At 55.0% G+C, this 15,868-nt stretch overlaps 1 protein-coding gene and 1 long non-coding RNA gene across 14 annotated transcripts in view; one reads left to right on the top strand and one right to left on the bottom strand.

Moving 5' to 3' along the window:
• Positions 1-113: 113 nt before the first annotated feature.
• The window catches only part of CATSPERG (cation channel sperm associated auxiliary subunit gamma), a 48,328-nt gene continuing 32,573 nt past the window's right edge, over positions 114-15,868 (bottom strand). For 11 of the 13 annotated variants that reach the window (XM_050928401.1, XM_050928411.1, XM_050928405.1 and 8 more), the window contains 9 exons: positions 14,766-14,822; positions 13,810-13,966; positions 12,672-12,735; positions 11,593-11,691; positions 10,820-10,921; positions 10,066-10,158; positions 9,078-9,177; positions 8,398-8,524; positions 114-7,299 (listed from right to left, as the gene is read on the bottom strand). In XM_050928401.1, the coding sequence (XP_050784358.1) occupies positions 7,226-7,299; positions 8,398-8,524; positions 9,078-9,177; positions 10,066-10,158; positions 10,820-10,921; positions 11,593-11,691; positions 12,672-12,735; positions 13,810-13,966; positions 14,766-14,822 (873 nt within the window). In that variant the 3' untranslated portion in view covers positions 114-7,225. Of the gene's footprint in view, positions 7,300-8,397; positions 8,525-9,077; positions 9,366-9,865; positions 9,963-10,065; positions 10,159-10,819; positions 10,922-11,592; positions 11,692-12,671; positions 12,736-13,809; positions 13,967-14,765; positions 14,823-15,868 lie in introns of those variants that run through there. The other 2 variants (XM_050928408.1, XM_050928409.1) reach the window with 2 other exon arrangements.
• Positions 10,152-14,834, top strand: LOC127037178 (uncharacterized). The gene is made up of 4 exons (XR_007770292.1): positions 10,152-10,254; positions 10,703-10,867; positions 14,026-14,127; positions 14,745-14,834. It is a non-coding gene; the product is annotated as an uncharacterized LOC127037178 (long non-coding RNA).

Below are 15,868 nucleotides of genomic sequence, written 5' to 3'. Positions count from 1 at the left end.
TCCGGCCCCCGGAGATGCGGTGCTCCAAGCAACACCATGCGTTCATTCCCGCCCCCGCAGCTCGGAGCATCACAGAGTAATCTGCTTAATGAGACTTTAATCAGAGGCTCTGGCACAATCATTTCCAACAGATTTTATAGACTCAGATTAGCAGGGTGGGGCTGGCGAAGGATTCCAGAAAGAGGCAAACAAATCAGTGCAGGGATCTTTCTGCATAAACCACAAAGGCTGCTCCATCCATCCAAACCCCCACAAGTACAATTCTAATGTGACCCTAAGCTCTCTGAATGAAACTGGCACCAGAGAGGTAGAGTTGCCTACTGGGTACAGCACCGGTCTATGACTCAGGAGATTTGGGGTTCTGTTCCTCACTCTGGCCTGCTTGGGTGCCAGTGAGCAAACCCCTCTCTGTGCGTGAGTTTTCCCGTCGGTCAAATGGGGATAGGCCTTTCTTAATGTGCTTTGAGATCTATGGATGTTAACTACCATTAGTAGGGCAGGTAAAAAAAAGACACAGTGGAGAGGGAAATTAGCAGTGGGAAGGCGTTGATGAAATTGATCTCTGGTTTTCCCCAAAAAACAGTTTTGGGAATTCTGTCCAAATTTGGATTTTTTAAAAAAAATTTCCCAAACCCAAAAATCTGAATTGAAATTTTGTCAAATTCAGGATTTTTAAAAAATTCCCTAAATTTGGGAGGGGAGAGGAATTAAACTCTGTCCAGATTTGAATTTTTTTTTAATTTCCCCAAAGTTCAGAAAAAAAATCAAAATTGGGAATTTGTTTCTCAAAATTCAGCCTATTTCAACCAGTTCTGTCGGAAAATGGGGACAAAGGGGGAATTTTGCACAAATGTGTCTGAAAATTTCCCCCTTTTTTCTTTTAAAATTCAACTTAGCCACTGTCCAAGTGAAATTTCATTCACTGCCCTCTGCTGGCTGGAATGAGAAGTCCTCTGCCATATCTCATATGCCCTATACTGCTACCTTTGTGGGATCCTCCTTTCACACAAAGCCTGTACTTCTGCAGCAGGATGATCTGGGTTATACCCCCTGCGGTTGCCAGGACATGCACCATAGCAACAGCCAAGTCAAGGTGATTTTCTGCTACCTACCTTGTTACCACATCCACACACGATATCCCGACCTTCTGACTGGGCCATGTAAAACACCACACAGAACCAGGAAGATACTGAGATCTGTCATTGTGAGAAGATGTACAGGTGCCAGCTGGAATCGGGGCCCAATTTTGGTGGGTGACACACAGACCCCGACTGAGATCAGGACCCCGTTGTACCAAGCACTGCACAGACCCTGACCGAGATGGGTCCTCCCACTGTGCCAGGCGCTGCACACGCACAGAGGGAGAGAGTCCCTTTCCCAAAGAGCTCACAATCTAAAAGGGTAGGAGGGGAAACTGAGGTACAGAGCGGAGAACTAAGTTACCCGTCACCCAATAGAGCCAGGAACTGGACCCAGGTGTCCTGACCCCCCCCGGGCCAGTGATCTACCCACTGCACCAGACTGCTTGGCCTGGCTGTTTGTCGAGGTTTCCTGTAAGAATGGTACCGGGCACGGGATAGATAAGAAATCAGACGGTGCTCGGTGGAGCTCTCACTCCGTTGCACAGGCTCTGAGACAAGAGGGCTGAGGACACACAGCTCTCCTGGGGTCACCTGTTCCCAAACCCCATCACAGCTAGGGACAGGGGCATGGCACTATCTATGGTTTGGTGGCGCCCTCTACTGGGACAACGTCAGCATTACTTGACCCCCCAAGATCCAGGCAAGGACACAGGGGCGGAGGCAGAAAATGGCTTTTGGCCCTGGATGAGGTGCTTGGACAGGGGCAGAGACGCGCCGTTGAGTTGAGCGGAGCCGGGCCTGGCTTGGCCAATGGGGGAGGGGGGGGCTTGGATCGCAGGGTGCTGGGAGCCCTGAAGGGAAGATTTGGGTTTAAACTGGGGGAGAGGGGCAGGCATTCCCCAGTCCTCAGCACTGATTTCCCCCTCCATCCTTGTGCCCAATCCCCAGTGCAACACACCTTGGCCAGTGCAACCTGATGCCACGTGGACACAAAGGCTTGAATCCTAGTAGGTGGTTAACTGAAACCACTGGGAGTTAGGTGGCGAAATCCCTTGGAGGATCTAGGCCTAAGCGCCAAGCGAGGGGCCCCCTGCCAGGAATACTTGGCGGGTGGCGCAGGGCCAAGGAGCCGAGCCTCTCCCATGGAGGTGACGATATGTTTTGGTTTAGCTTCAGTTGATCATAGGAAGGGTTCCAGCTAACGCCAAGCACGTGGCTCTGAAACCAAATAAGGGGTCTCCCTAAACGCAGAGACACCATGAGTTTTGTCTGGACTGGGAAAAATTATTCCTATCTGGGCAGAGAAATAAGCGATGGCAGTAGAACCGCAGCCATCCCTTGCTCCTGGAGAGCTTCCCACCCGCACGGCCCCCGTTTCACAGATGGGGAAGGGATCGCCTGAGGCCTACTGCTCTACCCACTAGGAGATACTGCTCCGGTAAATCCCATGAGAGGCTGTGCCGGGATAAACGCCTGGTCAAGGAACCACTCCCCTGCCGGCGTTGCACTAACATGCCATCTTCGGCTTCGCATCTGAAAAATCTCCTCGTCTCCTCGCCTCGCCTAACTTCCCCTGCACTCCGAAATGGAACTGAGCTCTGCCAAAAGGCAGGGTAAAGACGCGATGAATCGGAGGTGCTGCTGGCTCCCCAAACTTCGGGCTCACCTCGCCCGGCTCAGAAATCATTTAGTAGATTTTTGCTCTGCCCCATGAAGTTCTTTCTAGAAAGCTATTTTTAGCCGCAATTAACCTTTCGCCTCCCATTTCTAGGTTAGCTGGGCAATTGCTGGAGGCCGGAGCCAATTTGTTTAATTAAAAAGAATTAAGGGAAGAAGTGTCCCCAATTAAAGCAGGAAAAATCATCTGTTTTTAAGGTAGTTTTTTTTGCCACGGGTGTCACATGGAATTAGCGGAGAATGAAGGACGCCGGGTGGAAAGAAAGGGGGCTTGTAACCCTGATGGAAACAGAAGAATCTGGGCTAATTGGAGATTGGTGAGGTGGGTTTTTTCTCTTCTAATAGAGGCTTTGTGTCAGACTGCCCAGTAAGAGGCCATAGGAGAAAAGTTTCATCTGTTTTTCCAGCACCCTGATCCCTAAAATAATCTGTATAACACATATATAGTGTTTTCAGCCCCAAAATTCTACACCCAGATCGTGTCACCTGATGCTGAGATGCGGCTGACTCTGGAGTGTGGTACAACAGCTATTTATACAAGGCCTCTCACCCAGCACTGAAGTGCAGTTACCTCTGCAGTGGGATGTAGCAGCTGTTTATACAGGGATCCCTCACCCAGTGCTGAACTGCAGCTGTCTCTGGGGTGGAACTGGGCAGCTGTTTATACAGGGATCCTTCACCCAGCCCTGAATTGCAGCTGTCTCTGGGGTGGAACTGGGCAGCTGTTTATACAGGGATCAAATGCAGCCACCTCTGGGGTGCCTCCTCATTTGAGAGCCTGCCAGCATTGATTAAGGGCTTGTCCACATGGGGAAATTTACAAGCTAAATTAGTGTAGTATGACTCGGCTGTGGTGTTTCCGAGGCAATGCATCAAGACGGATTGGCTGGAGTAGAAGGACTTGTAGAGCCAATCCCACTTAGATAGGACTAAGCCAGGAAAAGAAGAGACATGATATCAGTAAAGCAACAGAAGCTAAGCTGGGAAAAGGTACTCAGCCCAGAATAAGAGTTAGACCAGCCTGTAACTACAGTGTCTAATTAAACCGGGAAGTTTCCACATGCAGACAAGCCCTGAGTTGTTAATGAGAGCAGGACCCCAGCCATAAAGCCAACGTGTAAACTCCCCTATGTTTCAGGGGGGTTGGGATCTAGTGTTTTTGCCCAGGATCATCTTTACCCAACAGTGGACTTAAAAGGGGGAGGGCGCACTTTAAAGATGGGAAACTGAGGGACAGAGCAGGGATGTCACCAGCCAGCAATCCACACTGTGAGTCTGGTGCCAGAGCAAGGAATAAAACTCAGGAGTCCCAACTCCCAGTCCCCCCCTTCTCCCCACTAGAGCCCACTCCCCTTTCAGAGCCAGGGAAAAAACCCAGAAGCCCCAGCTCCCAGACCCACCCTGCTCTAACCACTAGACCCCACTCCCCTTCCTTAGTTGCGAGAGCATGAAGGGACCTTAGTGTGAGCCGCCGGAAATGCCTTACCTGGCTCAACCAGGCCAATCCTTCAACATCCTCCAAAGAAGCCCACAGGAGTTCACAAAAGGACACAGTTCTGTGCTTTCCCTGGCTGGGCTAATTACCCCTAACGAGGGCCATTAGTGCTAATCACCTATTTATAGCACATGTTGGAACATTTATGGCGGCAATTGGGCCCAGATGGCGCGTGACTTTGCAGCCAGGGGGTCAGGCCCATGATGCAAAGCACTAGAGGAACCCCCTTCTCTGCTGTAACTTGCCCTGTAGCGGGGATGTGAAACACCCAAATCTCCCAGCCCAGTGTCTGGCCCCTGGAGTGACCAGGTCCAGATTGTACTTGCCACCCAGAGGCAGTTTCTCCGTCCCCCGGCACCCAATCCAGCCATTCACCCCAGTGCTCCGAGGCTGTAAAATGTTACCCAGGCAGCATTCTCCACTTGTTGCCCCACTCACTCGACCCTGGCTTTGGTGGCTATGCAAAATGTAGGGTGACAGAGCCAGCAAGGTAAGTTGTGTCTAGCCCAGGGATTTGCCCTCGTTCAAAGAGAACCCAGGCGTCCTGCTTCTCATCTGCTCTGCTCTAACCACTACCCATCCCTCTAACCCCTAAGCAACACTGAACCCTTCCCGCCTGGCCTAATCCCAGCTCGGCTAATTCCGTTTCTGTCTCCCTGAATTCCCTCCTGGCAGTTTCCACTGTAGACGTAACTCTTCTCTGCTTGCTGTCCCGCGGGGTTTTCAGCGTGGCTGTTCTAAACAGCTGCTGTGTCCTGCCCCAGAGGCAGCTGCATCATTGTGACTGTTTCAGTGGTGGGCCCTGGGTGTGACGTGCTTTGGGAGGGGTGGCACTGGAGGGGTGGTTGAGATCTTACAGTCTGTCTGCGGGGCTCTGTTTGTCCTCTTGCCTTTTGTTTCTTCCAGTGGGAATTCAGACCTGGCTGGTTTCTTAGTCTCTACAGCTGAAAAGCCAGCCCGCAAACAGAAGATACCGGCCACCGGGCTGACAGCAGCTCCCTTTATCTCTCGGTTAGGATGATAAATGGCAGCTCCTGATCAAAGGGAGGCCGGGACTGACAGAGGCGGCTGAATGGAGAGCCGCGTCTCCGGGGTCAGGGCTGGAACGCACCGGTGACGCTAGGCTGCTGCCGCAGGGAGATAATCCTGGCAGTGCGGAGTGGAGGCTGCGATGCGCGTTTATCAGCAGGACATTGCAACGGGAGCTGCCTCTTATCCTTGCTGTGAAAGCACCACGGCAGAGATACAGCCAGCTGTTTCCTTCCCAGCGAAGGGCAGCGTATGAGGCGCAGGCAGATGGCCAAGCAGGTCGCGGGCTCACCTGGGATTCAGGGAAGCAGGTGTCTATTCCTGGCTTCGCCCGCAGGATGACCCTGGGCAGGTTGCAGCTTCTTTCTGTGCCTCAGTTTCCCCATCTGTAAAATGGGTGTAATGCTCTGGCTCTACTGAGGAAAAGTGCTATGTGAGAGGCAGGTGTTAATAAACCTCAGGTGGGCTGAATTTACACTCCTCGAAGCCTAGGAGATGGGGGGGGTTTTAAGCCACCTTTCTTCTCCCCGCAGCTGGCCCTGTACCAGCTCAGGGTGTAACTTACAGCAGCCTCGGGGCTGCTCTTAGTTATGCCAGCTGTGGATCACATCCCAGACAGAGCCCCATCTCAGCATGCTCCTCCCGGAAGGAGGAAGGGTGGCATAGAGCTAGCTTGTTGCCACCCTACCCTAGGGTTCTCCCTGTGTCAGGGTAGGATCCTCGACAGCACAAAGCCCCCCCACCCACTAGGAGTGAGCTCAGTGAGTTGGTGGCAGAACATGGGATGGACCCAGGAGTCCTGGCTCCCAGTCTCCCACCGAGAAAGAAACCTCCCCATAGCTAGAAAGGTCTGGGTGGGAAAATGTCAGCTTGGCTGGTGAATTTACCCCCCCGGCATTGCTCCTCGGGGACCCAGCCAGCCTCTCGGCCAGCTCCACGGCAGCTGTAAATATCCGCTTGACACCAGCTGGGGATCTCGCCCATTAACCCCAACAGAGAGGATGCTGAGTTACATCAGCTGGGGATCCGTCCCTTAGACCATCAGGGAGCATGGAGATCAGAGAACCCAGGGCAGAGCATTTCCCCTGGAGTGGTCTGCACCAGTTCTGGGGGAAGCAGGAGATTCAACTCCCCAACTCGGGATCCGCTCCCAGACGACGAGGGCGTTTACTGAACAACCGAAATAAGACGTGAGGCCCATGGAGCCTGGTGCAGGGACCAGCTCAGCAAAGGCTCCTGCACTCACCTGCAGAAACAACCTGCCTCCCCCTGCCATGCTGCTAAAGGCTGCGAAATGCAAAAGGAACCGGAAGGAGACGGGAAGATTTTCATTCGTTCAACAAAGCGAGAGACTTTGACATGGGAATTCCTGTATCCAAAGGTCCCACTCACTGCGCGGGAGCTCCCAATCCTGCTCAGACTGGAGCGGCCGCTCGCTGCCCTTCCGATCATGCCTGGAGCTTGGGTACCATCACGGATAAGGCAGGGAGCATCGAAATGGGTGGCCAAATGGAGCTCCTGTTCCAGCTGGACTGGGAAAGGCCGGCCACCGTTCTCTGGCTGAGGCGTTTAGAGCAACGCCCTGGGGGTTCAGGTCTTTATAGTTCTGACTGACTAGTTTGCTCCAGGGCTACTGTGGAAAGCCCTGATCCCCTCTGCTTTAGCCAGGAAAGCCGCAGACAGATGCTAGATCTGAGCAATAGCACGCCCACCACGGCTTGGGTCTAGCCTGCCTGGACTCATCAGCCAAGTCGGTGACAGAAGGTCCTGGCCCGAAGCAGGGAGCAGGGGAGGAAGGGGGGGCTTTCAGGCTGCTGGGGACCGCAGAGAGGAAAGGAACGTTTGGATACAGGTTGGGACTTGCAATGGGGACGATGGGACGATGGGGGGCCGGTTCTTCCAGGCTGCGCCAGGGCAGGTGGCTGTTGCTGCTGATTCAGGTCTACAAGGGGGACGTGTGGTGGGAGTTCCCCTGGCTTTGGATGGAGGAAGAGCCGGAGAAGGTGATGTTGGACTCTGGAAGAACAGAGCAAGGCAGAGTTGGAACAGCTGGTGGGCAGGGAGGGGAAGGAAGTGACATCAGTGCCTCTGGCAGTGACATGCAGCAGGGCTGTCACACCCCAGCATACCAGGGGCCCAGCTCAGCTACACTGCTCAGCGAACCCAGGGTCTTCCCCGAGGGGCAGCCAGAACCCCTCTCCTCCACACAAAAACCTAGCACCTGCACTTGGGTTAGAATCCAGGCTGCTGGCGGGTTAGAACTGGCCTGGGAGCTGGCTAGAAACGGGCTGGGAGGTGGGTTAGAATCCAGGCTGCTGGCCCAGCTGGGGGCGGGTTAGAACTGGGCTGGGAGCTGGGTTAGAACCGGTCTGTGGCTGGCTGGGGGCGGGTTAGAACCGGGCTGGGAGCTGGGTTAGAACCGGTCTGTGGCTGGCTGGGGGCAGTTAGAACCGGGCTGTGGCTGGCTAGGGGGCGGGTTAGAACTGGGCTGGGAGCGGGTTAGCACCAGGCTGGGATGCGGGTTAGAACCGGGCTGTGGCTGGCTGGGGGCGGGTTAGGACCGGGCTGTGGCTGGCTGGGGGCGGGTTAGAACCAGGCTGGGAGCTGGGTTAGAACCGGTCTGTGGCTGGCTGGGGGTGGGTAAGAACCGGGCTGGGAGCTGGGTTAGAACCGGTCTGTGGCTGGCTGGGGGTGGGTTAGAACCGGGCTGTGGCTGGCTGGGGGCGGGTTAGAACCGGGCTGGGAGCGTGTTAGCACCAGGCTGGGATCTGGCTGGGGGGCGGGTTAGGACCAGGCTGTGGCTGGCAGGGAGCGGGTTAGAACTGGGCTGGAAGCTGGCTGGGGGTAGGTGAGGACCAGGCTGGGAGCTGGCTGGGGACGGGTTAGGACTGGGCTGGGAGCTGGCTGGGGACGGGTTAGAACCGGGCTGTGGCTGGCTGGGGTGGGTTAAAAGAGGGGGTGGCTGATCCCTCGCGGTGGGTTAGAAGCAGGGGTGGGTGGGTGGCTGGGGCTGTTTTTAACCCCCTGGGATTGTCAGGATTTCCCCACTCAACAGTCTAACCATGGCCGGGGGGCAGCTCGGTTGGCACCGGAGGGTGGGGAGCCGTAGCTCACCTGTGCGAACAGCTAGGGCCTCTTCAAACCTTTGGATGAGTCGGGTGAAGCCGGCCCCGATCACAGGCCCCAGGACTTGGTGGAGGACGTACAAGAAGACAATGCCGGTGAGAACGGCCATGGAAATCTGCCGGGGAAAAGCAGGGGGAGACGTACCGTTACCCCGTCTGCGGCTATGGAGGACTCCGGTTCCTTTGAGAAAACGGTAGGGCCAGTCTCGGAACTGGGGCTGGGGAGACTCGTCCGGCTGGCACCTGGATAGCTCTGGGATTGGGAGGAGGTGGAGTCTGGTTTAGCAGGTGGAGGCAGGACTCCTGGGTTCTATCCCAGCTCTGGGAGGAGAGTACTATCTAGTGGTTAGAGCAGCAGGGCACATGGGCAGGCGTGCTGGGTGTCAGGACTCCTGGGTTCTGTTCCCAGTGTGGCCTGGCAGCCAGGTTTCTCCCACCTTGTGCTTTGGCCGTCATTCCACTGCCCCTCTGTGGTGACTAGTGAATACGGGCCACAGCCCCTAGCCATCGCCAGGTAAAGCTTTGTGCCCCGACAGGAGGGCCAGTGTGGTCCCCGCCTGACGGCTGGCCTCCCTACCCCAGTCCCTGGAGAGGGCGTGGCAATCCTGCTGGCTGGCGTGAGCAGGTTCAGGGCCCTAGATCACCTTCCATGTCCCGTCCCCTGTGTACCTTCATGAAGGCGATTGCCCGGGAGGGGCTGAGCCGCAAGCCGTGAATGTGGATCACAAACTCCAGGTCGTAGTCGCAGTAGGTGCTCTTGTCCACTGCCCTGCAGGGATGGATCCGGGGGCTCAGGACGCGGGCAGCCGTCGTCATCATTCAAGCCACGCAGCCATCTCGGGCGAGCGTGGCCGCCCCAGGGACAAGCGACTCGGCATCCCAAAGCCGGCCTCTGCCTGCCACGTCCCATTCCGTGTGGGACAGTGAGGGTAGGCATCCCATGGTCCCTTGCGCTGTCTCCACAGCAAAAATGGGTTTGCAAGAGCTCTTAACAAGCCAAGAATGGCCAGGACGTGGAGAGAGAGATTCCTGGAGGGGGTCAGAGCCAGGCTCTGGATATGGTGCTGGGGGAGATCAGCAAGGGGGACATTTAATGCTAGACTCTTGGTTACTCCATTCCTGGACTTGGGACAGGGGGCAGAGGTGGGTTTAAGCCCCTGTTGTGCTCTCTGTATTACAGGGCTGTGCAGGGGCCTGCCCTCCAGTTTAAGTTAGAGCAGCCTCGAGGTTGCTCTAGTTTATTCTCCACATCCCAAGAGCCCGAGGAGCAGAGAACAGCTGCAGCTGAGGGTGGTCTGGCCATGCCTACCCCGACACACCCACTGGGATGGGCTGAAGGCAAAGCCAGCAGAGGAAGCCCTTTGTGCAAGGGTGATCTCCAGGGGCCACTTCCACCCACTCCAAGGGCCCGTATTGTTGCCAGAGCAGCCCACAACATCCCCTAGGAAGTGTGAGTTGGAGATGGCGCCTGGGATGGACAGTGTGGCCTAGTGGATCAAGCTCTGGACTAGGACTTAGGAGAGCTGGGTGACCTTGGACGAGACACTATGGGATCTGCAGAAGAGTCAGGGGCTATTGTCAACAGATGCCAGGGTCAGCAACCCAGCGTACACCACCGTCAAATGCCCTGGGCTTTAAAGGGCCACGTGGGGCTCACCTGTTAGACACCTCGACCAAAAAGAAGTAATCTGGAGCTGTCAGGTCTAAGGGAACCACATCGTAACAGGGCGAGTTCTGCTCACAGATCCACCTACAGGAGGGGAAAGATGCCATGAGTGTGGGCCCAGCGTGGGCTGCCTGCCGGGAAGCCTTCAGAATCGTAACAGCGCCCCTTTGGCCCGAGCAGGTAACCAATATTTGGGGCTTCGCAGGGCTTTTTCGGTTAGGATGAGCTATAAGCGATACGAATCAGGTCTATTCTTGGTTTATTGGCAAAGGACCCCCACAAAGTCCCGTCTCAAACAGCCACAGGCAGTTTCCTGTTCTGAAATTCCCAAGTCTGCCCCTTCGGTGGGCTCTGTGCCCAAGAAAGCCTGTCTCTCTGCTCCCTCCCAGGGTCACACTCACAGCTGCTTCCTCAGGCTCACTGTCCTAGCCCTGGGCTGGCAACCAGGCAAACCTGTCTTCCCGCACAGCTGAGCTCTGCCTTGGGCACTCCCTCTTTCTTTGTAGCTATCTCTACTGCATAAAGGGGCTTCATTGCTCCTGCCACTGAGCCCGGAGGAGAGTGCTTTGCACAGACGCTGGCTTTAATGAGGTCTGTGATCAAAGCTCTGCCCGATGGCACCTTTCAGATGAACAACGATAATGTTCAGGAAATAAACTGCACTCGGAGTGGATGAGAAGAGAACAAGCAAGGTCCTGGTGGAGAATGGCAGGGAAGGGGCTGGAAAGCTCCAATATTTCCTTACTTGATCCCACAGTCAATTCCGGAGAAGACATTGAAGCCTTCAGGATCGGTAAGGGCAGGTTTTGTGTGATTAGCCCTCATCCAGATCAGACTCAGCGGTGTGCTGGGGAGAGAAAGTGTCCAGAGTCATAGATCCATCTATTTTAAGGCCATTTCAACCTTTTTTAAGAAACCTTTTTGGGGACCTAAATGTACTAAACAATTCTCCACAAAAAGTCATTTCCACTTGAAAAAATTTAGAACATGAGTGATGTGAAACTCTCTTCCCCAGTCAGGAGATTTGCTGAAACCCACCCTGGCTAGATGGAAGGGGAAAACCCCAGCTGTGAGAAGGGGGATTCTGGCTAATACCCATATCCTTGTCAGCCTTGCCCTGCTAGGAGGCCCTGGGTTAAACAGCTGTATTCTCCTAAGCCTGGATCTTCCGCGGTTCGATTCCCCCACCCAAGGAGGAGTCGAGGGCAACCCAGCCAGGCCAGCTGCAGCAGCCCCAGCTCCTGGAAAGGTAGAAGAAGCAAAGTGTGAGAAGTAACATCTGCAAGGGGCAGCAGGGGCCCGATCTCGGTCAGGATCCATGCAGTGCCTGGCAATGAGTTCCACAGGTTGACTGTGCGTGAGGTGAAGAAATCCTTCCTTCTGTTTGTTATAAACCTGCTGCCTGTTAATCCCATTGGGTGACCCCTCTCTGTGAAGAGGTAAAGAACACTTCCCCAGTCATTTTCCCCACACCAGCCATGGGGTTATAGACCTCCGCTGGGGGTAGCTGTGTCCTACCTGCCGTTTGCTGTGTTATAGTCGAGGATTTCGCTCGGGCTGTAGAGGCGGATCCTGCTCTCCGAGTACGGCCCTCCGCCAATGATCCTCAGCATGTAGCTACAGTGGAACAAAGAACACGCTGCCGTGAAAACCAGCCCAGTGGGCTCAGCAGTTAGAAACACCCTCGCTAAGGGGGCAGGTCCTCCTAGCCACGCGGCTCAAACAGCTGAGGGGAACCTTCCTCACCCCGCTCCCCCCAGGCCTTCACGGCTGTTGCTACAACCCCAAAGGGCAAGGCCAGTAGCTTCAGTGTAACGCAGGGGTTGGCACCCTCTGGCACGCGGCTCGCCAGGGTAAGCACCCTGGTGGGCCGGGCCAGTTTGTTTACCTGCTGCGTCTGCAGGTTCGGCCGATGGCGGCTCCCACTGGCCGCGGTTCGCCACTCCAGGCCAATGGGGGCGGCAGGAAGCGGCGCAGGACGAGGGATGTGCTGGCTGTGGCTTCCCGCCGCCCCCATTGGCCTGGAGCAGTGAACCACGGCCAGTGGGAGCCGCGATTGGCCCAACCTGCGAACCGCGGCCAGTGGGAACCACGATCGGCCCAACCTGCGAACGGCGGCCAGTGGGAGCCGCGATCGGCCCAATCTGTGAACGGTGGCCAGTGGGAGCCGCGATGGGCCCAACCTGTGAACGGCGGCCAGTGGGAGCCGAGATCGGCCCAACCTGCGAACCGCGGCCAGTGAGAGCCGCGGTCGGCCGAACCTGCAGAGGCAGCAGGAAAACAAACTGGCCCGGCCCGCTAGGGTGCTTCCCCTGGCGAGCCGTGTGCCAGAGGTTGCCGACCGCTGGTGTAATGCCTACTGGGTCTTTGTTGCCCTCAAGTGGCTCAGCATCTTTTACTGGCCCAACTTCTGCTGGTGAGAGAAGCGAGTTTTGGCGCTTACCCAGAGCTCCTGAAGGGGCCTGAAGCAGAGCTCCGTACAAGCCCAAAAGCTCGTCTCTTCCACTAGCCATAAAAGACACGACCTCACCCACCTGGTCTCCCAGCCCTGGGCGAGTTTTGCTAAAGCCAAGGGGGTGGCTCTGCCCAACACTCACCTGCCCATGAAAGGTCCCGAGTCCCCCGTCACCATGTCTTGGATCAAGAAGAAGGGGTAAAATACTGTGGGAAAGAGAAGAACATCAAAGTTGATAATTTTAACCGTGCACCTCTCCCCAGAGAGCATGACACCCCCAGGGGTCGCTGCCTGGAGTCAGAAACCAGCATCAAACGGGTGAGACCATCCGGCCTGGCCCATATGGCTGAGTGGAAGGGGATCCCAGCGACATCCTGGTTGGAGGAAGAGGGGGAGTTCTCGCTAGATCCCAGCTGGATGGGAATGGAAGGGGGGAACCCAGCTAGGTGGGAAGTGGGGCGGATCCCAGCTGGATCCTGGCCAGTTTGGAGAAGAGAACCACTGGGCTAAGGGGAAGGTGCGGTGGCCTTGCTCCATGGAGGGCTCTGAGACAGGGCCAGCTTTAGGAAGTGCGGGGCCCAATTCGAACAGCTTCAATGGTGCCCCGGCAGGGATGACTTAAAAAAAACACATGTAAAAAAACACGTGGGGGTTGTACTCACCAGGCGGTGCTCCGAGTCTTCGGCAGCACTTCGGCGGTGGGTCCTTCATTCGCTCCAGGTCTTCAGCAGCACTGAAGGACCCGCACTGAAGTGCTGCCGAAGACCCAGAGCAAGCGAAGGACCCGCTGCCAAAGACCCAAAGCGCCGCCAGGTGAATAAAAATTAAAAAGACGCCTCTAGCCAGGGAAGGGATTCTCACTAGGTGCAGGGCCCTCTTAGGCACGGGGCCCGATTCGGGGGAATTGGTGGAATAGATCAGCAGGCCGCATCCGAGTCCAGCCCCACGACTCAAAGACACTGGAATAGCCAAACCGAGGCCAATTTCCGGGCTGCTCAGGACATCCACAGTCAGGCCGTGGATCACAACCAAGAATCAAGGCTCAGATCAGAATCAAGCGAAGATCTAGCAGGGATCCCCTCCCGCCTCACGTCTACTCCCGAATCTCCCAGACTCCAGCAGTGACAGCCAGCAGCCGCTGCTGCTGCCAAAGGGTCAAGCGAGGGTCCATGCCAGACAAGCGAAGTGGGGTTTTACAAGCAGGGTCCTGTTCGATCTATCTCTGGGCCTCAGCCAGGATCTGGCCCCCTGTGCGGACACCTTCATCTGCCTCTCCTTACCATCGTTAAAGAAGAAACACGGCAGCTCTGGGTTCTTGTGGATGCAGTCGAAGTACCGCTTGTTCTGTTTGGTGGTGTACTTCAGGGTTCTGGTGATGTCGAAGGCCAGCCTCTTGCCCGGGGGGCAGCCAATGAAGATTGGCACCATGGCATAGCCCTGCAGGTGAGGGGAGTGGGCGAGAAAAAGACACACCCATTCACTTTGTCGTTTGTAAGGTGCCCCAGGGATGGTCGTGGGGGGTCTAATGCGTATAGCCAAACGCAGGAGTTCCAACCCGTGGACTGCAACACAACCAATGCTCGTGTCGGCTTATTAAGGTACCGATCCCCACCCGCCCCCATACTGACCCATTCCCAGTGGCTACTGCCTGCTCCAATGGGGCAGAGTTAAGGGAACCGCGGGAGGGGGTGGGGGGTTAGCTACTCTCCACATTTGGAAAGAGCGTGAGACAGCACTAGGCAACCCTAACTCTGTGTTAATTAAATGCTGGGGCATCTTAGATTAGATTAGATTAGATAGAGGGGATGTATGGGGATAGATAAATAGAGGGGGTGTATAGGGATAGATAGAGGGTGGTGGTGTACGGTGATGGATAGATAGAGGGGGTGTATGGGGATGGATAGATAGATAGATAGACAGTGTGTGGGGGGATAGATAGATAGAGGGGGTGTATGGGAATGGATGGATGCATAGATAAATAGATGATAGATAGATAGAGGGGGTGTACGGGGATGGATGGATGGATAGATAGAGAGGGTGTATGGGAATAGATAGATAGAGGGAGTGTGTGGGGATGGATAGATAGATAGAGGGGGTGTACGGGAATAGATAGATAGATAGAGGGGGTGTATGGGGATAGACAAATTAGATGATGTCATTGCTCCATTATCCCAAACAAAATGTTAATAGAGTCTCATTAATCTGCCTTTCGCAGGCGTTCAGACCCAATAGTTACCTGGAGTTTTGGGCCGGACGCCGTGTAGTGGTAACAATTTGTTGCCGAATTTACAACCTGGAATGTTTAAATCGAAAATGAATTTCTGTTAGGATCAAACAAATGAAAAGTCCATCGTCCTGTCACTGACAAGAGGAGTCAAAGCTCACTGGGCCATCCAGTCCTGTATCCCACCTCCTTGTCCCGCTGGATCAGCCCATTGGCCCATGGAGTCTGGGATCCTGCCTTCTGCTGTGTTTGATCACATCACCGGCCCATCTCGCCTTATATCCCGGCTGCTGCCCTGGCTGATCAGCCCACGGAGCCAGCCCACTCCCAGCCATGTCCACTACTACTTGATACTCCGGAGGAAAGGTCTAGGTAACACATGGTGATACGTGGTGGGAACCGTCAAGATCCTTGCTCTGACCTGCGCTGGGCCTGAAGCTGTGCAGGTGCAGAGAACCACAGAAGCAGCCCGATAGCCACCATCCTCCTGAACTGAGCAGATCTCAATGCAGGAAAGAAGCTGAGGCTTTCACTGGACTGTAATCGGACTGTGGAACTCCTTGCCACAGGATGTCATTGAGGAGAAGAGCTAAGCCAGACTGGCTGTAGATATGGATAACAAGATCACCCAGAGTTATCATCACTCATGCTAATAGAGATCTGGAAGAAAGGGCTAGTAAACCTTTAATCCAATTGCCAGTGACGAGGGGTCAGCATGAGACCTAATGTGGGGGACAGATTATCCCAGGGTAGGCAACCTATGGCATGGGTGCCAAAGGCGGCACACGAGCTGATTTTCAGTGGCACTCACACTGCCCGGGTCCTGGCCACTGGTCCGGGGGGTGGGGGCTCTGTATTTTAATTTAATTTTAAATGAAGCTTCTTAAATGATTAAAAAACCTTGTTTACTTTATATACAACAATAGTTTAGTTCTATATTACAGACTTAGAGAAAGAGACCTTCTAAAAACATTAAAATGTATCACTGGCACGCGAAACCTTAAATCAGTAAATAAATGAAGACTTGGCACAGCACCTCTGAAAGGCTGCTGACCCCTGGATTATCCTGTGCCTGCTAGTGCTGGTTTCCTACACCTTCCTCTGCTGTTGGCCGC

Source organism: Gopherus flavomarginatus, chromosome 18 (genome assembly GCF_025201925.1).
Source record: "Gopherus flavomarginatus isolate rGopFla2 chromosome 18, rGopFla2.mat.asm, whole genome shotgun sequence".
Lineage (NCBI taxonomy): Eukaryota > Metazoa > Chordata > Testudines > Testudinidae > Gopherus > Gopherus flavomarginatus.
The sequence above is the reverse complement of the archived record's forward strand: the minus strand, read 5'-3'. Positions and strand labels throughout refer to the sequence as shown.